The sequence below is a fragment of the Amblyomma americanum genome, chromosome 2 (genome assembly GCF_052857255.1).
Source record: "Amblyomma americanum isolate KBUSLIRL-KWMA chromosome 2, ASM5285725v1, whole genome shotgun sequence".
In the NCBI taxonomy this organism is placed as follows: domain Eukaryota; kingdom Metazoa; phylum Arthropoda; class Arachnida; order Ixodida; family Ixodidae; genus Amblyomma; species Amblyomma americanum.
This window is the reverse complement of record NC_135498.1, coordinates 32,701,981-32,725,446: the sequence shown is the minus strand read 5'-3', so window position 1 is coordinate 32,725,446 and position 23,466 is coordinate 32,701,981. Positions and strand designations below refer to the sequence as shown.

At 52.0% G+C, this 23,466-nt stretch overlaps 1 protein-coding gene across 3 annotated transcripts in view; it reads right to left on the bottom strand.

The window, feature by feature from the left end:
- Nucleotides 1–23,466, bottom strand: part of LOC144120935 (uncharacterized) — a 195,343-nt gene that overhangs the window by 111,198 nt on the left and 60,679 nt on the right. For all 3 annotated transcript variants that reach the window (XM_077653756.1, XM_077653758.1, XM_077653757.1), the window contains exon 4: nucleotides 16,096–16,122. In XM_077653756.1, coding sequence (XP_077509882.1) covers nucleotides 16,096–16,122 — 27 coding nt within the window. The remainder of the gene's footprint in view (nucleotides 1–16,095; nucleotides 16,123–23,466) is intronic.

Below are 23,466 nucleotides of genomic sequence, written 5' to 3'. Positions count from 1 at the left end.
CGAGGGAGCCGGGCAGCGACAAGGAGACGACGATAGTGAACTCTAGAGAAAGAGCCTGAGAAAAAAAAAAAACAATAACTGCGGGAGGCCGAAAGAGGGTAGGCGCTATAGGTGCATGCAACGACGGCCGCACGCGAGGGGGGCGCGATGCAGGGACGGTTTTTGCGCTAAAAAAAAAAAAAACAGCAGGAAAGCAAGATAGCGCCAGGAGGCGCTGGCGACAACGAATGCCTTTCAAGCGTGAGCTGTCTGCTTACACGCGGATACCCCCGGCATGTATGACTTTCGCATTCCTCTTTCTTCCGTTGCCACCTTTATTCCGGTGTAGCACAGTTTTTGTTTGCGGGTGTTACGCCCATTTTTTTTTTCTGCTTGGCGAGATTTCTTTTCAAAAGCGCGAAAAGCGGCGGTGGCCACGACGGCTTTCGCACGAAGTGGTTTATTTGATGTTTTAAAATTCCTTGGTGTGCACGGCGCTCCATGCAAGGCGGCTGAAGAAACCCAATGACTTCCACCACTCCTTCAGCGGCATCTCTCCAATCTGAACGAACTGTGTTCGTATCCAAAGCGGAGCGGAACAGTGTTGCGAACGCCAATTTCGCCGATATTTTCTCCTGCGAGGACACTCAATGCGCCGAGACAGAACCATGAATCAGACGCGGCGCAGCGGAGGGTCCTGGAATAATTTGGGCCAGAGATTCACGCAACATCTAGCCTCCCCCATATCGATACCACAGTGTCCTAGAAACGGAGCTGATAGGGCAGGATAGGGTGATTTATTGACCTCTACTTAAGTAGTGCAGATGTGGCCAGACACAGGGTGGTACTAAAAGAAAAAAAAGAAGATTAAGAGGATGAAAGAAAAAAAACGAGAACAAGTTACAATAACTACAACAAAATTCACAAAACCGAATGCAAGTAGTGACCGTGATCATGTGAGGAGGTGAACTGAAGCGAATGCTCGTGCCAGCGTCGGGAACAGCTACCAGCAAGCTTTGGGAGAAAGCGCAACACGAAATAGAACGGAAACAGTAAACGAATGCATACGTTAAGAAAACAAGAAAAGGAATACAGCTTCAGCAACTATATCAGCACTGCGTATGCAGCTAGACACACCTTCCGCTATGGGTGCAAGAAAGACGAAATAACTGCGCAAAAGGCAGAAAGCAAACGCGGACTCCCCAGCTCTTCCCCATCCCCAAACAGAGGAAGGGCTCTGCAGGCCGCCATTGCACACACACAGGCTGGAAGGAGGATGACGAGAAAAGGGACAGGCACCGCACGCGCGCGCCACGACTGCCGTTGAAAGCCGGCGAGCTCGAGGCAGATTCCCGGACAATTTCCTTCGGCGATATAAAGGAACGAAAGAGGGGGGACCGGATTTAAATCCCATCGCCTCTGCTAAGAAGCAACAAAAAAGAAAGAGAGAACACAAAGATAAAACGAAAGTAGTAGTGGAGGAGGAGGAGATATGCCCGAAATCGCGCGGTACAATACGCCTCCCATTCTCATTCCAGCACGCACGCACGCAACCTCTCTCGGCTGCGCTCGGAACGAACGGCACGCCAGGCAGGCCTAGAACGACATACGAATGCGGGAAAAAAAAAACGCACACACAAAAGAAATACCATGATGTGACGCAGAGAAAAGAGAAGCTTCGCGCGGCGGCAGGGGGCGAGCGAAATGGGCGTGGTCACTCGATCTCATTTCGGGAGGGCTCGCGTTTCATTTGCGTTCCGCCGCGCCCTCTTCCTCCTCTCGTCCACGGGGTGCGGACACGCAACGCAGTACACGCGCCTCCGGTGAAAATTCGCCACCCACTCTCGGCTCCCGTCACCGCGTAGAGCTTTCATCGCCTAGGACGGAGTGACGGACGCATTGGCCTCGGTAAGTTTTTCTTCTCTCTTCTTTTTTTCATTGCGTTCTTTCTCTCTCCCCCCCCCCCCCCTCCACCTCGGTTCTCTCCCGCTTGCCTTCCTCACAGTTCATTTTCTAGCTTTATTCACAAGAGCAATTGCACAAAACTATCCCAAGTGCCACTGCCATCTGCCAGCGGCAGGGACCACTCCGAAGAAAAAACAGCTACGCTTTTTTTTTTCGTTTTTATCCGAGACCCTGCGCTCCTTTTTTTTTTTTGCTTTGGTAGAACTTCGTGCGTACATCTCTCTCCATCTCCACCTTCTGGTTCGCCAAGTGCGACGGGGACCGCGATAGTTTTATGCATGCAGCTCTCCTCAAATACGATACAATTTGGCCGAGAAAAATGGTCCGCGCATGCAAAGGAACGCGTAATAACCGAACACACGCGCGCCGCGGAGACCCGCCGCCATAGCAGCGTTGGCGGCGAAAACGACGCGGAGCCTACGGGCCAGCAGCAGCCTGGAAGATTATTCGAACGGGCTCGCTCCGAGAACGACTTCGCGGCGAACGCACACGATTGCAGCCCCCCCCCCCCCCCCCCCCCCCCCCCCCCAGCACGGTTTCCCCCCGCTTGAACCTTTGCGCTCTAGCTCGTCGGTTCGGTGTGTGTACATACACTCCCGCATGGAATATTTACGACCGGACGTCTATGTTTCCGCATAAACGGGGCGAATGGGACGTCATCAATCCAATGAGGAAATATGGAGGACGCACGCAAACGAACCCAAGAAAAATGACACGCATAACAAAGCACGGCGCAAGCTTGCAATTTCGCATATGGAAGCCATGCCAAAACTCGCATTTCTGACGGAATAAGTCCGAGAAATGCGCGGTTCAAGAGGAGACGCCTGCTCCAACCGACACCCACAAATCCGCCCATGGGTGGCTGCCGACGCAGGGAAAAGATACGGTAATAAAAAAAAAAACGCTCAATTTACGCACAGAATGCGGATACGTCCTATTGGATAGCAACAGCGCCCGGTCTTGATCAGAATTCCCTTTGGAGTGAGTATAGCTGCAGGGTACGCATCACTGTCGCGGAACACACACACACACACACACACACACACACACACACATATATATATATATATATATATATATATATATATATATATATATATAACACAAAGAAAGAAAGGCATAGCTATACAGAACCTTGCGAACATCATCCGCTGCGGAAGACGCGGAAGAGCCCAAAAAAGGCCCAAGGAAAGAGGATATCGGCAAAGCCCCATTAAATCCCTAGGGCGAGTCAGGAAACCAAGCTGCCGCAGAAGCGAATAAAATAAACATACAGAAACCGGCATAGAAAGAATAAAAAGGAGAAAGAAAACAAAGTAGGTGAGGGAAGCAAGGGAGAGGCGAAAGCAAGAACAAAGCAGAAAAAACACGCAGTTAACAAGAGCGCGCACTTCGCTAAGCCAAGAAAGCGGCCACGCAGAGCGCCATTCATCAATGTGACACCATGCTTGTGTCGGGAGAAACGAGTGGGCACCCCCCCCCCCCCCTCTCACCGCCTTCCTTCCAGCCCCCTAGAAAACAACAAAAAAATACAACGACAGAGAGAGAGAGAAAAAGAGAGTTCCTCGTTTGAGCAACCACCGGCGACGACGTCTACGAAGAACCGCGGCAAAAATTCACTCGCAAGCAGCTCTAGCGGTGCAGCCTACCATACAGGGGAGGAGGCGGAGGCCAGCGCACGGCTCCGACGGTCGGGGTGGTCGGATACACCGACGAGGGTGAGAAGAAAAAAAAAGAACTCCAGCTCGCCAGGTCGAGATAAGGCGCTTCTCGCACAGTAGCCAGAAGCCAACAAGCACCAGTTAAATGACAGCGGCTGTAGAGAAATAAAAACCAACGAAGTGCCCCTCACTTCGTGGAAGCGTCCGAAGTAGAAACTACAACCAAGAAACAAAGCGAAGCTCTTCCCTTCGAGAAAGGCAAGCCTGCACCGTCGAAACAGCCTCGAGGCTTTGAAAGAGCCAGGAAGAAATCGCTTTTTCACCGGGGCTTCTTTATATAATCTTGGGGGAGGGGAATCCCCCCCCCCCCCCGATCAATTCTCTCTACGCGCGAGAATGGATAGATAGAGGGGAAGAAAAGAAAGAAGAGGGGCGGGGGGGGGGGGGGGGGGGGGATTATGTTCGGCCCGCGCTGCCGGTTTCTAGACTCCTTTTAAGACCCACAGCTCATGCTATCGCGCGATTCAGGTTCGTTTCTTCCTCACGCTTAGCTGGACACTCTCTCTCTCTCTGCTTCTCCTCTCCGGCAATCTGTGAGCCGCCTTCAGACGGTTGACTACAACCACTCGGGCATGGGGCGCGAATACGAATCTACCCTAACTCAGAATGAATATGTCCAGCTTGCAAAAGCCTCAGAAGGAACCTTGGCCCACGAATGATATCAGTCTAGACAGGGAGAAAAAAGAAACGAACTACGAAGAAACGGGACGGGAAAACTTCGACGTCCAATGAAAAACAAAGGAGTAGGTAGCTGCGAGCTGGGAACGCCGAAACTGAAAGGCTTGCAAGCCGCCCGCCCCGTTACCTTTCAAAAAAAGGAAGGCCTTTCGAAGAGCGACGTAAGCTCCTTTTCCCGGATAAAGTCGCTACGAAAGACCAGATAAACGGGGCCGGAAGGAAACAGACTCGTAAAGAGAATTCACAGAGAGCGACTAGACACCACAAAAGAGCAACTTATTTTTATTATTACTTTTGATAGCCGAGTCCTCATGGTCGGGGTTATCTTTTTCCCAGGTCTGGAGTGCCACCCTATCGTGCCAAACAGAAGGGCTGCGGCTGGACCAAAAAGTGAGCACAACGATTGCTCAATCGAGGCTTTTTTTTTTTTTTGCTCCCTGTGAGGAACAGTATACGATAACTTACAGAGTTCATGAAGCCGTATGTAACGCAAACCAGAGTTTGGAGACTCGACAGTTCTGTTCGCTGTATAGCTCATCGCTCCCAGACCACTCTGATATGCGTGGCTGTGCAGAAATCACGTTTAATCTACGTCTACACAAGAAAAACAGAGAGAGAGAGAGAGAGAGAGAGAGAGAGAGAGAGAGAGAGAGAGAGAGAGAGAGAGAGAGAGAGAGAGAGAGAGAGAGAGAGAGAGAGAACAGGTACGCTGCCGTCAGAAGCTGCCAAAAATACCGGACAGCAGTTTAACGAGGACGTAAATCAGGTTCACTTTTCCCGTGATAACACCTGCATTCGATTCAAAGCAAAGCTGAAACGAACACATACGCGAAATGTGTTCATGTTTATGTGTGCGAAATGTTTCACATACGGGAAAGAGTGAAATGAAAAAGTGCCTATATCCGCCTTAAACCTCCCGCATTAAATGTTCAGGGGGAAAAGGTCGAAACAGCTCTTAAAAGTTACCGGCATTGATTTTTTTTTTCGCAACGCGAGGCGATCCACAAAGCATATCAAGAACAAAAGCAACCACGGCGCGTGCTCAAATTGCTGTTTCCGCTCTCTTAAAGCCCAACTGTGAAGTCCCACAATGAAGGTTATAAAAAGTATTCCGAGTACGCACACTCCAGTGGCCTAAGCTTTGCGAGAACCGTAGAGAAACGTTCGCCAGCAAAGCCGCAGGCGCGCGCAGTGCTACACCTTCACTGCCCAGGCCCCGCGCCACGCGGCGAAACCTGCAGGTAGAACAACGCGTTACCAAACCATGCGGAGAAGCCCAACTTTGCTCCTGGGCCAGTTGATAGCGTCAAAATACATGCGTTTTCGAGAAGCTTGCAGGCAAAGCAACCTCTCCAGTGCACGCAAGAGACGGGTGCTGTGGCAAAGCACCGCATTCTGGAACGCATACACGCGGTGGCGCGACAGTGGGGAACAGCTCACCTACACTAAAATGCATTCCGATGCGACCGAGCCCAACGCCTCGCCTACATAACGACAACAAGGGTCCAACACTAGATACAAAGCAGGAGATACAAATAGCATGCGAAGCACACGTGCCGTGACCTGAAGCCCGTGACACGAAGTCGCATGGCGACCACAAACGGGCATTGTGCGTTCACGGGCAGGCGCAGAAAAAAAAAAATTAAATGGCACGCCAGAGCGGGAAGGCCTCATCAAACAGAGGTCGGAGCAACAGCCGGGTGAGTGAACCGCACTCCTTTGCATGCAGCCAGGCGCGTACGTGCGCCTCGAGCATGATGCAGTAACCACCGCAGCTGCCGGCGCGTGCAGCTCCCACGGACCTCCGGCTAGACGGATGTGCACACACGCGCGGCGGCTCAAGGCTCAACAAGAACACCGACCGAAGAAAAGGAGGCGCGCGGGTCGCGAAACTGCGATTCACAGTCACTCTTCTTCTCGTCGCTCCCACGGTGTTTCACGTATACCTGCTGCACCGGAAAACACGCCGCTGTAAGGCCTTGTACCGAATTCGCATAACGTACGCGCATACATGTGCGCAGGAAAAAGAGTCGAGTCAAATACGCCCCCCCCCCCTCCCTCTCTGGCGCGCCACGTTCCAGATACGACATCAACGCTGTCTGCCATGTTTACGAGGCAAAAAAACGTCGCAGTCCTGGCCCGGGTCTCGAACGGGTTATCGAACTGAACGCGCAGCTGGACAGTGCACGCAAAAAAAAAAAAGTGCAATATAGCTGATAGCCGCCGGGACTGATTGCTAAACCCTTTGTAACATCGCCTATTCCGAGCATCTGAAGGCCAACAAACAGCGACGTAACCCCACACGCGAACAAACCCGAGGTTTAGACACGACTCGAGCCACGAGGATTTAAAAAAACGTGAACGGCCAGGCGGGCCTTCGCGCGACTGAAATTCGTGCGCCGGGACTCAATACAGCCGGGTCAATACAAGCAGGGATGGTTTGGACAACCGGGGCCTGCGTGCACTGCGACTGGCCTCTCCGCCCATGGTACATGAGCGGAGTCCTCTTTCAATGCCTAGAGCCCTGAGGGTATGGCAAAAAAAAAAAATCCAAAATCACAATAAAACATTATCCACCAGGCGATGCTCACACGTGCGCGGCAAGAAAGATGTAACGCTGCAACTTGGGAGGAATTCACTCCGCGCAAGATTTTCTTTTCCTGCCGAACGCAACTGCACACCGCAGTGAGAGAGGCGAAACCGATTCCAAGCCAGGACTACATACCAATAACGGAGACAGCGAGTGTATATACATACTGTACGCGGTCACGCACGTGCCTTGCAACTTCAAAGGGAAAGGACAGGAATCCGAGTCGTATCCGAAGGGCGTCCCTTCGAGGGGAATGTAATCAGGCGCACGTATAGTGCGGCGGGCCAAACAGAAGACGCTGACATATTGGGCGCCCCTTACAAAGGAACGAACCGCGACTGCATGCAGTAGGAAGGTAGGGGGGGGGGGGGGGGGGGGGACCGAAATGCCAAAAGGCAATCTGCGCCGAGCAGGCACAGTTCGACGGCACATCCCCTACCGAATGCAATAAAGCGCATGCCATCTCGCGTTACCCGATACTTCAAACAGGCCGATGGAATTTGCCCATGCAGGGCAAGTGCTTTGACCAAAACCCTCACCGGATATATACACATACCTACGCCGGCACAAACCGCTCTCGGCCACAGGCCGTGCGGGCCATGTAGCCAAGTAAAGCCACATGCGTGGGCTGCCAGCAAATGAGAATCTTTCGGGCGTACAGCATTACGCGCAGGTAACGCGATCTGTAGGTTCTACCCGTAGCCGCCATGGCAGTCTGCGCGTTATAAGAGCGCATGAACATGAACGGGGCGAAACAAAGCCGCCCTCGTATTTCATACAGGCGGAAACAAAAATGGTTGGGGCCGACATGCCAGTTCTGCGGAGAGTTAACCGATACAGCATGCCTACAGGATTTCCGCCGCCGTGGGATGTGAGCGATATAAAGCGGAGGAGAAGCATTTTACAATTTATTTCCTTTCCTTTCAATCGTACGTCAACGCGACTACGGCCAACACAGCTGTATATAAATCTTGGCTCGTGGCACAAAGCGAAGAGAAAAATTTGTGAACGTAAATATGCAGACACTGAGTGAGTGAGTAGAGTGAGTGGTAGTGAATGAGTGAAAGTGAGTGAGTGAGTCTGAGTGAGTGAGTGACTGAGTGAGTGAAAGTGACTAGGTGAGTGAAAGTGAGTGAGTGACTGAGTGAGTGAGTGACTGAGTGAGTGAAAGTGACTAGGTGAGTGAAAGTGAGTGAGTGACTAGGTGAGTGAGTCTGAGTGAGTGAGTGAGTGAGTGAAAGTGAGTGAGTGAAAGTGAGTGAGTGAAAGTGAGTGAGTGTTAGTGAATGAGCGAGTCAGTGTGAGCGACTGAGTGGAGTGAGTCTGAGCGAGCGAGTGAGTGTGAGTGAAAGTGAGTGAGTGGGTGTGAGCGAGGGAGAGAGTGGATGGGTGCGAGCGAGCGAGCGAGGGAGGGAGTGACAGCGTGCGCGCGCATGCGTGTTTAAAGGGCACAGCACACAAGTAAATAACAGCTGTTTATTGAAACATCACTTGCGCATACGCTTGTTGAAACTACTCTGTAACCAGGAATTTCAAGTGCGGCCTTCCTCTGCACCGCAGGAAACAGAACTCACGAATCGGTGATCCGACACACAAACACAAAGTTGCGAGCCACACCCTCGCGGCGCGCAATTCAAAGGCACCCAGTCCCCCCCCCCCCCCTCCAAAAAAAAAAAAACGAATCTAGGCGACGAAAGCGCGAGGAAGAAAATGCGACCGAAAATAAGAGCAAGAGTTATTCCCTCCGTGGCCGGCTTCCGTAACGACGCAATCGACTAACGAAGGGAACAGGGAGACCGTTCCCGAACAATACGACGACGCCGCTGGCGGCTGTTATTAAGATGAACGAGACGGCGGCCTAATGAGTGCAGTCGCGAACGGCACGTGGAGATTATGCACACCTCCAGTGCTCGAGGAAATGCAGGAGCAAACGAGGGAGGACACCTGTTGACGCAATCACGACGGCAGCGGGAGGAGATTAAACGTCGCCCAGCTCGCTTACGCTCGACAGCCGGCCAGCGGGACGCGATGCGGGCCCACTAAGATGCATTCGGCCACGAAGGGCGCCATGTTAGAGCGCGACGTTCAACCAGCGCCAAATTACTTCCTCTTCGTTCGTAATTACCTCACGAGCCAATGCACGAGCCTTAATTGCGCCGGCGCGTACGCAAACTCGAAACGAAAAAAAAAAGAGAGAGAGAAAAGGCTCGCTACAAATCCGAAAGTAACGACGGCAGCACGAAGGCCGTTTCTGGACTTCTGCTGGACAAGGCTCTGAGAGTACGGTCACATTATGCGGGCGGCACGGCTTCACATCTCGAGGTGCGCCACGCGATTACGTACAAAAAGGCCGCCGTCTTTTCGAACCGCGGATAGCGCTATACTGGCTGGCATTGAATAAAAATAAAAAGATCCACTAAGCGGTTGAACTGCGGTCTAACTGAAGACAATCAGAAATACAAGGTCGACAAAGGGCAAGGACTAAATGAATACAGAAAAATTGTCAATCGAAACACGAGCCCGTCAAGACTGTGCCACAGGCCGATGCTCTTCGGCAGAAGGCACGGCTCGTATTCTGCAGCTCTCGCCAAACTGTGCACACAGTGCTAACGACCCCGTTTCAGAACAACTCTCGAACAGCGCGCGCGCAATCCTACGTCGTGTCAAAAAAAAAAAAAAAGCGTACACGACATAAGAGTGGTCAGAAGTGGCGTTGCATCTTCACACTTTTAGCATCGAACAGGATGTTCCACGTTTTAAAAGATCGGAAAAGGAGTAACGGCGCCCCGTATTCCCTTGCAGCACGACACGGGAGATGAACAGAGGAAGACTATGTGGAAATATGGGGGGACAGCCTAGCCGCTACTGTCCTGACGCACGGTGGTGAAGATGGGCCGCGTCGAAATGGAGGGCGGTAAAAGGTTCTCCACAATTAAGAGGCCGCATTCTGCAAGCGTTCAAGCGCCTGCGTGTCAACTGGGGCGACCAGCGAAGATGGGAGGCTAAATCCGAGACAGAAGAAGGCGGAAAAAGAAAGGGTAGTAGGATCCGCACACACCAAGACGCGACCTATATTAGGGGCAGCGCTCCTCCTTCCCCGGGCGACGAGAAGAAAGAGGGGCGTCGGGCGCTATTAATAAGATTATCACTTAAGGGCTGCGCGCGTCAGCAACAGTAGTAAATAACCAATACCGACACGACGGCGGTACACGCACGCACAAATTATTCCATGCTCCCCCCCCCCCTCTTCTCGCGCCATTACGCCCGAGAACGGTGCCAAGAATCGCCGCAACCGCGAAGACAGAAAGAGAAAAAAAAAACAATAGGCATAAATGAACGCGGGTAAAGGAAGGGGGTGAGGAAATCATGCCGAGCCAAGCGGCCCCAATTAGCCGAGGCGGCCCGACGACGCTGCGGCCGCGGGAAAGCCGGGTGTGGGCCGAGAGAGAGAAAAGAAAACGGACGTAGAAGAGGAGGAGGAGGAGGAGGAGGAGGAGGAGGAGGAGGAGGAGGAGGAGGAGGAGGAGGAGGAGGAGGAGACGTAGTGCGGTGAGGGAGCCGGAGTCGTGTACATAAAAACGAGCTCGCTCGGATAATGCCCTCCTCTTTAAGCGCCTTTTTTTTTCTTTCTGTCGCCGGTCTGACTGCTCTCAGCGCACCACGAGCGAGAGTTTTTGCGACTGGTTGTTGAAGAAACCAGCCGCACTTTAGCCTTGCCACTTGTGTGCGCGCGTGCCTGGCGCAGTAAGATGGACGATGGAATCGCGGCCCTTCTTCTGAACGGGCTAGCCTGCCATTTACAGGCAGAGTTTCACTGGATCAAAACATCAGAAAACAAAAAAAGAAAACCTATTCACAGCAAGCAAAGATACAATGAAAGTACAAGCTTAATGATTTACGGCTCAGTGCTGCCAAGGAACACCTGACGCGGCAACTGTGTTAACTACCGATTACGTATACTTCGGGATAGGTTACCATGGCCTACAATAAAACATCAGTACCACAAACCAGACATATATTGATCCCTGGAAGCGTGGCAAGGACATAACCTCGAGTGAAACAAACAAAACTTAGAAAGCGATCGCTAAGCGATTATTACTGATTTTTTACGTGTATAATCCCCGTAAAGAAAAAAAAACACGCGACCCTCCAAAGCACGCGCCGCGTGACGCCGAACGGTGACACAATTCGTACGAGTCCATGCCGCGACCTCTTCTGAGAACTCTCCTCTGCCTTGAAAGCGGCTTTCGCCGCAAGCACTCGTGTGCATCCGTGAAGCCCACCTACGGGAGCCGAAGATGTGAAGAAAAGGAGCCCTGTTTTGAACGCCTAAAAAAACATCACGGTCAGTCAAGGTGAAGGATCGCACCGCCACGGAGATCAATTTTAGCGCCTAGTAGACCTACAACTCTAAAAAAGAAAAGGAAAACACCGCGATGCGGCGTCCTGGGCTCCAAGAGGCGAGGGCACGAGAAAAGGGGAGAGGGAGCGAAACGTAAAGCTCCGACGTGCGCAGAGAAAGTTAAGCTGAGACGACGAAACCCGCACTTACCATCAGGGACTTTTTTTTAATGGGGGGGGGGGGGGAGGGGGGCAAGACTTCGAGGTTATTTTGTTATTCATTTACTGCTCATTTACAAAATAAGTTTTATATTTTTATTTTTCACTGTTCAAAGCTTGATGCAAACTGTCACGTTCCGGTGACGACACTCCAGCAGTCAGGAAGAGAACGAAAAGGCTACCAAAGTTAACTGTTTAAGGGGCTGACTAGCGCCCACTAAGAACCGAGTTACTCGGCGGCGGCGATAGCCTCAAGCGTGCTCGGCGGTCATCGAACTGAATGCCATGCGGTTCTTGGTCGTGCTCAATTTAAAGCTGGCAAGGAAGCTTCGAGGTGAAGAACCAAAATAAACTACAACAATTTGGAAAAATGTGGTAACATTTGCACGTGGCCACGATCAATGGAGATAAGTCTGGTCGCATCTCGCATTACGAAACAAAATGATACAGCCGCGCGCCGGCGGTTGTGAGTGCGAACGAACAAACGGTGCAAAGATTCGTAGGAATATAAAACGAACTGAAATGGTGAGGTTTATAGGTGGGAAGCTTTACGCACGAGGATTGATCAATTGCATTAAGAAAGTTTGTGCACAGTTTAAATCCTGCTAATCAAAATCATGTACAAAGGTCAGAGAGTCGACTTCAATCGGGACATGACTGGTTTATGTTACTCATATACGAAATGTTTTAGAACTGGCTACAAAGCCAAGCAACTCAGCCCCACTATGGTTTGAATTAAAAGAATCCTAGAACTAATGTATTTCAATTGTTAGAAATATGATTCAGATACAAGCAATTGGACACCGGGAGGGGGGGGGGGGGGGGGGGGGGGGGGGCGACCGCCCCATTGGCCCCTTGTTCCGGTGTCCCCGCTTACCATGAAATGCCGAATAGAGTGGTTATTTTTCCACTTGGTTCCCAGCATGGCTGCATCTAACACACTTTCATAACCTGCGGTAAACGAGCACGAAAAAACGAAGCCACGAAAGATCCGTTACTTTCCCGGCGAGATCACCTACACGCGCCTTAAAAGCACGGCCTAAGCTCCGGAGTAACACGAACAGAAGCCGAAGCCCGGTATCACGAAGGACACAAAAGCACCAATAAAGCGCGCAGAGAAACGAAGCAGGAGCAACGTTGAAGGGTGGGGCACGAAACCAAATGAGCTATAGTGGAACAAGCAAACGGACAAAGAGCAGCGTCGGCCAGAGCACGATTCTTGCTCAGCGAGTAGCGTGCCCCTTCCTTCTTCTTCCGGCTTCGCCATCCTTTCCCTCTGTTCTGTCTCTCTCCCTCTCCGCGCCGTCACCGCGGCCGCAAAACAATCGGGCGTGATGGATGCGCGACAGGCACACACGGAGGAGGGCGCCGCTCTCTTGTCTGACAAGGGAAGGAAGGGGATGGAGCGCCAGCAGCACGCCGTCGGTAGGGGTGATTCACGACGCACGCGCCCCTGGCGGCGGACACCTGGGTTACGCGCTCCCCACACAACGAGCAACGTTCAGGGGCTGACCGCAGCCGCACCTTTTTGAAAGGAGTCTTCTGATACTCCTGGCTCGCGTAACACATGGCGACTCCCTTCTACAACGCCCTCTAGGTGCATTTTTCGCCTATTTTTTTTTATTATTGGCTCCTACCCTCTCCCACATCTCCCCAAATAACGGCTAACGACGGTTTTTGTAAGTTAACACTACGAACATAACCAAATATCCTATGATGAAAAAGGGAGGAGGATGCTAACAAGGAGGCAATATTAATGAAAAGAACAGAGATTCAAGTTCTCGCTTCCAGGTAGCGCAGGTAACGATCACCTCAGCGTGCATGCGCTAATTCGAACGCGGAACACTACGGGCACGACAGCCGCGCACCGGCAACTGTTAGGCGAAGCACAGAGGCCGGTCACGACGTTCAATTAAGAGCCCACGGCTCTATTACGCTTTACGAACGTTTCACAACTGCCTCCTCTTGGATTCGTTACGAGTGCTACCGAAAAACGCATACGCATGCCGTGAATGTTACTGACAAAAAAGCGGCGCGCGATCAATGCGAGCCGCCAAGGCTTGCAAGGGGCACGCAGGATTTAACCCACTGAGCACTCCCTGTAGTCTCATAAAAGACTGGGAGATATGGAAAATGCGCATGTACTCATTCCATTCCTCATCCCCCATTCCCTCCTCCCCTTCTCAGCTGCAATTTTTGTCCCCGCGTGTGTGCGAGCTAATTCAACCTAGCCAGGATTTCACGAAAACTGCACACACGGATACCCTGCACTCTAAACGGAAAGGAGATGAAAAGGGAGTGCGCCAAAGGACAGCTCACTCTCGTTTTACTCCCCTATAGGCGCATTCGTGTTTAGAGAGTGCAGTGGACGGCCCCCACACGTTGCGGGAGGCTGGCTTCGCGCGTTGCGTCAACAATTCTATTTGATGGCCCGCCGAACCCCCATCAGAACGTTCGCCGGCGAGCATTTATTTATTATTTCTCGGCACGCCACCTGCAGGTGCCGCGGCCCCCTCGTTCACGGCAACGCACGTGTCGACGCTCGCGAATGTGGCGGCAGGCAGCCAAGCAAGCAGCAACGAACGCACGGCGGCGTAAACGCTCGTCACGCACGCTCCATCTGAGCGTGGACTGCGGGAAAGGCCGTTTGTTACGCGACTGACACATTCAAAACTTCCTCCCCGCCTGAAAGGGGTGGAAATAAAGATGAAACGAGAGAACAGAGGCGGCCGCTAAATAAAAAATAAAAACGAGAGGAAAATCGTAAATGACAAATATTCGCAAAAACCAAACATTTAGCTGCACTGCAGTGAGTAGTTGTTAAGAGGAGACGTGACACGTACGTCGAAGAAAAGAAGAACGGGGCCGAGCTAATACAAAGAGCCGAGACGGCAAAAAAAAAAAAGGGGGGGGGGAAGCTAGGAAGGTATAAATAACAAAGAAAAAAAGGGCGGGAACAATAGCGAAACAACGCGAGGAGCAAGCACTCTTCCCACGAAAATGCTCCGTACGCCCGCGTGCGAGATGCGGGAAGGATAGACAAAGCATACACTTATAGGACCGCCATGCTCCGCAAGACTCGTCGCCTCCTTTCTTTTCTTCATTAGGGCGCCCTTATTCAAATCGCGCCCAGCTGCACAACGAAAGAGAGAGGAAGGCAGGGGGCAGAGAGAGAGAGAGAGAGAGAACGCCTCGCACGCACTCATCGCGAGCGTGCGGACGGCTCGAGAAAGGACGGCGGCAATCTGCGGGTGCCAGGAAAAGAATTCCCGACCCACCGCCGCGCGCCGAGGAAAGAAGCGCGCCTGTTACGAGAACAGAACAAAAGGGGGGGGAATGCGCGAAGCACGCGACGAGACGGCTGGAATAAAACAAAAAGTAAATAAATAAACGGAAGAGGCGGCAGCCACGCTCGCTTCCGAGAGGCACGCAAAACGCCAGCGCTAAAAAGACGGCGGACGAGCGGCCATTTGCAAGTCAATAACTGCCGGGTGCGCCGCCGCCGCCACTCGAGCGAGGGACGACACTTGGAGAGGGGGAGGCCGCGGGGGGGAAATGCGCGGAATACTTCTTGAAGGCTTGCGAGGTCGTCGATGTAAAAGGGGTCTCTCGCTGTCGATGCTTTCCTTTCTTTTTTCGCTTTTTTTATCTTTCGTCCGCGCACTTTGTCGGTATCCTTGCGAGCGAAGACTTGAATGCCCACGCTTAGCCAACCAAGCAAGAAAGCGCAAGCGTTAACCGTTTGAGGTCGCCAGCGCTAAGCCAAGGCGCAAACTCAACGCCTTCTTTCTCGTTTTTTTTTTTAAATCTCTTGCGAATCAGCCGTGCCTCGGCGGGGGTAGCGTCGCGCCGAGGTACAACACGTGCGGCGAAAGCATTCGAACCTGTCACGCGCCAATCAGCTGTGCTGCCCGGTGACGACTCAATAAAATTTCACAGTCGACTCGATTTCGCAAACAGGTCGCAAGCAGGCCGCGGTGGACACAAGCAGGTGTCTGTTATCCCGAGAGGCCTCCGACGTTTAATGAAAGCTCAATGTCATGTTTCAAAATAATCAAAACTGACGCAGTAGATATGAGACGGCGTGTGCAGATAAGGTTAGGCAGCGCTGTAAGAAATAAAGAAAGAAAGGAATACGGAGCGGGGAAATTTCCACACACGGAAAAAAAATTAGCAACTATACAGGATGGTCAGGCAAAGAATCGTATCACTAGGCGAGGAAAAAATTCACTCGATTCCCCACGACAAGATGCAAGTTCACAATATTTTTCTGGGTTACTATATTATCCTCCCCTTTTTTACTGCTGAAACAAGCGCACATCATCGGGCAAACAAAACTGCGCCCAGCAATAACATCGGCCCAATACCAGAACGCGCAGCCACGCATTACCGGTCACTTTATACGACAGCTGCAAACTGGTATCGAAACGATCAGCGCCAAAACGGTCCCAAGCGCGCGCAATAGGTGTCGCGGCGATCGCGACGCCGTCGACTCGCGTGGTGTGCTCCTCCGAAGTGGCGAGTGCATCTGCGCAGGTGTTCGTCCTCCACAGGCGGCAGCACCGTAGAAGAAAGATGGAGCATGCGTGTCGGCACACTTACCCTTTCGCTGTCGCTCTCACTATCACACTGCGGAAAGGGAAGAGAGAAAGAGAAAGCGTTAGACTATCCGGGCACCACACGCGGACAGTGACACACACTCACGTACAAAAAACATAACAGCGCTGCCTCGCGCGTTACGTACCTACTTTCCTACAAACGCTTTTCAGCTACGAAAGCAACAGCATGGAAACAAGCTGCGTTTACATGAATGCGACAGAATGCGCCTTAAGTCAACTTTTCGAGAGAAAGAGCGAATTTCGAGGAGCAAAGACGCGACTCGTCCTCTACCCTCTCGCAAGATGTTCCTGCACTTTCGCTCAAAAAGTAGACTCGAGTCGACTCCTGACGCATTCATGTAAACGACATTATACATTAACAATCGGGGTCAACGTCCCGCGCCACAGCAGCAAAAAGCTACGAACTCAACAGGAGAGGGTACAGGAGGGCCGCTTTCGCACGTCCATGAGCAAGACATGCAGGTGCGAAAGCCGTCGCGTCGTGTTGCTTGCACTCCGTTATGCAAGAGCAGACAGGCTGTCCGCCAGTGCACAGAATATAGAACATGACCGGCTTGGCTACATGCGCGCGTGCCTCTGCGAGCCAAGCGACACGGTGCCCGCGGATTCGCGGTGACACACGGTACATGCGAAGGCTTTTCACAGCTGGCAAGCAGCCAGGTCGCCAACCGCCCAGCGTCACGGCCTCTTCCCTGTCGAAGTCAGCAAAGGCTATGCTGTGCAACATAGTCACCGCCACTTTTAAAGCCCAACCTACCTAGCGTGTGCGCGCTGCAGCTTCCCTTTGACCGATACACAGCAGCCCGTTCGCTCGCAATGCACAGGGCTTCGCGCAAGTCTTTCTAGCAACAATACAAACTCACAAATAAATAATATCTAGAAGCGAGACTATGAGGTTATGAGAAATCTGCACTAAAGGTGTGCAACGGAGCGGGTAATGTTACACGAGTCGCAACCCGTGCGTTAATCCGTGTACGTCCGGCTACCAAAAATATCAGCAGAAATATCACGTGAAAAAATCTGGAGTAGTCAGTTTTCATCAGTGACTCACAGCGTTATGGCCTTGACTGTTGTTTACCTAGAACACAACAAAGAACGAACACAGAAACGCTCAGTTCGGCTGCCTCAAGCCATGCCTTGCGAACTGCAGCGATACGCCATGCAAAAGGACCCCCTAGCCGAAGTAGGAGAAAGACCCCAGAGCACAGCAGCGAATAAAACAAAATATCACACTCAAAAAGCAAACGGAAGGCCATCAGGAATCCATTATCAGCGAACACTGACGTCTCTGCTTTTGCGTGCTCTCCCTCCAAACCTAAGCTTGTGGCGTTCGTATACGCAATGCAGAAGCTTTTCTTTCCTCCACTGTGTGACTGGTGCAGAGAGACGCTTTCACAAAAAAAAAAAAAACGACACGGTGACGTACGCCCCGTGGTAGCTGTGCAGAGCAGTGATAACTCCCAGCCAATGATAATTAAATTTTAAAGAAGGGCGACCAGTCTTCTCGCATATCCCTATCCGATTAGAGCGAAGGGCCACCTGATGAATGACACAGAGCCACACGTGACTCACACGGATGGCGTCCTTAATTAGCGACACATAAGAACGGTACTTCTCCGCTCTAACACTGGAAGGCAGCACCGTTCACGATAGAGGCGGTCCCACCTAAAAAACAAGCCGAGGCGACATCTGCAGCAAATTCGCTGGGTAGACAGCGCACATGAAGGCCGGAAAGAAAGGCACGCTGCGACCGACGAAGGGCGCTTTACCTTCGCTCCCAACACAAGCAGAAACAAACAAACAAACAAACAAAAACTCGACGACCGGTCTACACTTGCTCCGCGCTCGGCTACACCCGTCAGCAGACGCAGTCATAACGCTCGGCATCGGATGAGAAGGAGGAGGCCCAGCAACCCGAAACGGCGAGCTGCCGCGTCAACCGAGTGGGCCGTCGCCAAACAGGCCGTTTTCATCCGCCCCTCCTTTTGATATGTGCCGCCACCGCCAACGAAGACGACAGACACGGGGGCTTCCAGGAGCGCCGAAAGAGAGTCAGAGTGCCAGCCAAGAGCACCGAACGAATGCTAACTGTGTTGCCTCTTGTCCCGCACTCTGCCTCCTCCTGCTCCTCCCCCTCACGCGTCGCCCTCTGGCGATCCCTCTGCTCGCCGCGAAGCGCCCCTAGGCGCCGCGTTCTATTTCTTTCTTTCTTTTTGCTCTTATTTGTAAGCAGCGCGGGACAGGGCCTAAACCAACGAAGGAGCAAGACAGCGCACAGGAGCCGCGCCAATACACACAACGAACGGCAACGTCCAGCCACAGATGACGCCCAGGGCAACCAAGAAGAAGAAAGCCCGACGTGAAACACTCGGCAGCACAGGGCGGCTGCCAGCGAGGCGATGCAAACAAGCGCCACAAAGAGAAGGAAGGCGCCGCAAGAGATCAGATTGAAGCGGCGGCAAAGCAAAGCGAGAGAGCAAAGGCAATATTATGGGCGCCAGATCAAAGCTGTCGCCAGCGAACCGTGAACAGAGACAGCGGACCAACTTGTCTCCACGCGCACAAACAATCGGAGAGGGAGGGGCCAAGAGACAATTCCGGACGACGCTGCGATGCGGAGGCGGCGACGAGGGGCACAGAAGGGGAGAAAATAGCCGGGCAGCAGGAAATAACATCATGGCGGGCAGCGGAGGAACGGGCCTCCCGACAACAGCGGGCGATGCGATGGGGAGGGGGTGCAACAGCGGGGAACGCATCGGGACGCTGCCCGCCGATACACACCGCACGCTCGCGACAACAAGGTAGGGTTTATGTGGTCTAGTACTTTTCGAGGTAATGGTGGTAAGTAGAAAGCTGAATATATATATATATATATATATATATATATATATATATATATATATATATATATATATATATATATATATATATATATATATATATATATACGCACCGCGCTTGTTCTCCCATTGTCAAATTTTCGCTCGACCTTCTCCATCTTTAATTTAAGACATTCAAAATGTATGTTTTAAACGCCAACACTGCATCAATGGCAATGCATATCAAGATTCTGCCGGCTAAGGCTGTAAGGGTCGAGTCTTCCATTTTGTCAGCGATCACCCAGCCGGCGTTCCAGACCGACTTGTCCCGGATATATGTTTCCTTCTTTTTATTATTTCCTCTCATTTTTCTTCTACGTCCATTTCTCGCGCTTACAACAGCATGCAGTCGTGGACGGTCGATTCGTATACACGACTACTTCAACACGACTGCACACAACTGTGCTCCTCCCCCTGGCAGACCAATCCCAGTCAGCCGAGCAAAAAAGTGACATCAGCGCAACGAAACCAGAAGAGGAGAAAGAGGTGTCACATGGAGGGGGTAGCGATCTTCTCACATCTGCGAGATGACAACGTTGCGAATAAGGGAAGACGGCAAATGAAGCGACTGAAAAGAGAAGGGCGAAAAAAAAAGCTACAAAATATGGCAGCACGCTTAGCTCGTGTCCATAATGACAAATAAAACACAGCACGACATAGGACGGCCCACGAAGGGAGCTACTGCCCAAACGTGTGCGTGTGTGTAATATATAAACCGAGGAAAAAGCACACAGCCTAGTCAAGATCAGAAGCCGCGGGGCAGAGTTGGAGAGCACCGAAAGATGGGGAAAATGTAAGAAAAAGAAGAAGCCAGCGAGGGCTAAAGAAAGCAGAAAGCGAAAGGACAAAACGCGGCGGCATGGGGACCATTTTTCCCCTGGGGAGAAAGAGAGAAAGAAGAAAATAAAAATAAAAGCTTTCTACCCCCCCCCCCCCCCCTCGTAGAAGACAGTCTCTCGCACAAATAATCGTCAAATACCCGCTGGAGCGAACAAACCCACCTCCCCCAACTCCCTTTCAGTCACCTCGTCACGCTTTCTCCGTCCCTTCTTCCTCCCCAATTTCCTTTTTTTATGTTCTGATTTTCACAAGCTGGTTCCTCCTCTTCGCCTTTTTCCCAGCAGAATCTCCTTTTACCCGAGAGAGATGACAAAGGACAAGTAGGAAGGAGGGGAAGAGAGAAACACGCAGGGGGATGGATTGAAGGAGATGGGAACGAATAACCGGATAGGAAGAAAAAAAAAGGGAGAAAAGGAGCACCGAGAGGGAGACGGACTGTCGACAAACTGCGGGGTACGCGAAATTGATTTCTGCCGCGAGCCTCGTTCCCTTCATCCTCCCCCTCCCAGACTCTTCCCTGACACAGCCCGTCTATTTATCCCGTTTTTGTTTCCTTCCCACTCCTCCTTTATTCTACCTCTTCGTTTTCTCCGCCATTCCAGAGCTCGGGACTTCTTTATTTGTTCTTCCCTCTCATCTTCGCCCTCCGGTTCTCCTTTACCTTATCCTCCCCTTTCTTTCGTACCATCTTCCCTTTGTCCCCCTCTCCCATTCTTCCCTTGCTGGCGAACTGTCGTCTTCGCCATTCTTTAAATCTGGCTTCCGGACTTCGTCATGTCATCTCGTTTTTCGGAAAGGACACGCGGAAATTCCTCTCTTAATTCGCCCATCCATCTGCGCGTTATTCTCCGGTTTCGTCGCTGCCATCACGATGCCTGTTTCTTCTGTACAGTGCGACTCGGACTTCCTTTAGATGTTTATTTTTTAAACTTTCGGCGCTGTTCGCAATTTGTTGTTTCAGCGGCGCGCTACGTCCACTGTTCCCTCCTTGACTTGATATACACAAACGGACGAGGTATACGAGACGAACAAACTAAACGCTGCATGCACAGGCCTACCCTTAGCAGGAAAAACGACGAGCGGAGAAAATGATAACAATGTATAATGACACATCTACATTGATATATTTCCATGAACGGCAGACGAGTCATCTTATTTCACTCCCTCCTTAATCCCTTCCCTTTCGGCGCGGTTCAGGTGTCCAACGATATGTGAGACAGATACTGCGCCATTTCCTTACCCCCCAACACCAATTATTATATAGACGAGTCATATTTAAGGGCGATAAACTACTTTCTTTTTGGCGCCTATGGCCTCCCTCAACACGGAATATTGCAATGAATTCTCTCAACATGCCTTTTGCATTCACGGCAAAGTGCCCTGGATACGAATTTCAACCGGCTATATTTCGCCTTTATTCGCGGGGAAAAAAAAAAAGGGGGGGGGGGGGGGTACTTTGACAAAACACGTCCCAGTCCTCATGGAAATGACAGCAACGCTCTCAAAACAGCTTAATAAAAATGGGAATCGCATGGGTTTAGGCTCCTATATGGCTTACTCTACACACCATGCGCTCGGGTTCTCTACAGTCACTAGTCCGCGGAAGGCAAGAAGTACGAAAAGAAAAATCCACACAAAGAAGCGCCCAATAACAAAACAACGGAGACACCACGTGAGAAAACAGCGAGCGTTTCTCACGTTCCGACCACACCGCAACGTGATGGGCCAGCGTTAGCGCTGAGACCGTTTCGTAATCCGACAGCGCTTGAACGAATGACAGAACATGCGCTCTGGCCCCGCGGCTCTGCAATAGCTTTTTTTTTTCTTCCCCTCCGGTAGGTCGAACAGTCCCGATTTTCCGCGATTCACTTTGCAAGTAACGTGCCGCGTTACAGATTCGTCAACCGCGCTGACACGAAAAGTGTGCGCTATTACTGTCACATAGCGAGAACGGAAGGAAAGAAAAAACTGAACAAAAGGGAGAGTTGATGGAGGGTGCAGTGCGCCGCGGCCGCACAAAGATGTCCTCAATGAAGCCAGCGAAAGAAAAAAAAAAGGAAGAAAGAAAGAAAAAGTGAACAGAGTCGGGAAAAGGCAACAAGGCGTCGGACTCGATAGTTGTTCCGACGTGGGCTCAATCCAACGCACTGCGAGATGGAGAAAGCGTCTAAACCGCCCGGAGGCAGCAAAGCGAGCCGACCCGACTCTCGCTCCCACTTCTACCCCCCCCCCTTTCCCCCTTTAGGCGGACTTTGACAAATGGGACCCGGGCCAACCGAAAAGAGATCCCAGGGAGCGCCGGCGCACGAACGGGGTCCTCCTCTAGGGCTGGCCGCGGTCTGCTCCATTGTACGGAAAGGAAAACGAAAAGCGCGCAGCTCCGCGCACGGGGAGAGGGGAGGCTATTTCAAACGACGTGCGTGAACTCGGAACCGCAGAAAGCAAACACAGCCAGCAGGCCGGCCGACCGACCGCACTGCGACCAAACGGTGGGCGGCAGTCCGCTTTCGGGAGAACTTCATTTGTCACCGCGCCGACACGACGACGACGACACGCGGAGAAAACGTAATAGCTCCAACCCATTAATGTTTTTTTTTCCTTTCTGCACGCCACGACGCGTTGGAATCGCCGCCTGTCCTGGTTACCGAAACCAATATTCGCCCTCTCTTATAAGCAGCATCGTCCATCTTTTCCATCTGTTTTTTTTTATTATTATTTATTTTACATCGTCTTTCGCATTCGGTCCATCCGAACGGTCTTGCACACAATGCTACATGCATTTTGTGTGTGTGCGTCTTCGCACTGCCGGCACTGTCTTATGGTTCCCTCGAATAAGGCAACCGAGCTCCGAACGCTGTGCAGCGACATACAGCACAAGCGTCGCCCAGTGCTTCGTTGCGAACGACGCCGCCGTTAAACCCGGTTGACCTCGAGGGAGAAGAGGAATCCCAGAATGCAGCGCGGCGACACGCGCGCGACTGTACGCAGCTGCTTCGCGGACCGGCGCCGCTCTGTAGTCGGCGAGCACACAACAGCGGCGCACTGCAGCTCAGGATGCATGCAGTGTCACGGAAACGGGGAGGCGGCTGCGCAAATAAGGCCTCGGCGCTGCTCGATCGACGCGTTAGACCCGCGGAAGCACCGCGTGGCGAAAGCCTCGGTCATACTAAGCCCCAACGGCGGCAGTGTGGAGCCGAGGTTACTGTGCCAGACACACGAAAAAGAAACAACGAAGAATTATCGCGCAGCGTCGCATTGTCACGAAATACCTTGTGCATAATTAATAGCAACAGCCACCGCTAAACGACGCATAACTTTTACTCTCGAGCGTTAAAGCTATAAGCGAGCTTCAGTATTGGGCAGATTAGGGTGACGCTATGGGTTAGGGCCACAGGGGAATAGCGGAGGTCTAGTGCGCAGGCGAAGACAATAACGCCCCTCCCTCTGGTTATTGCCCTGCGCCTGCGCACTAGACCCCCCTCTGTTCCCGATTGCCCCTAACCGATAGCGTCACCCTATTCTAAAAGTATCTCCTATTGATTCGGGCGATAGGGGAATAGCAGGGAACCACTGCGCACTGTAAGCGAACCTTGAGAGTGTTCAGCGCCTCCCTCGTCCATAGCGGTGGACGTAGC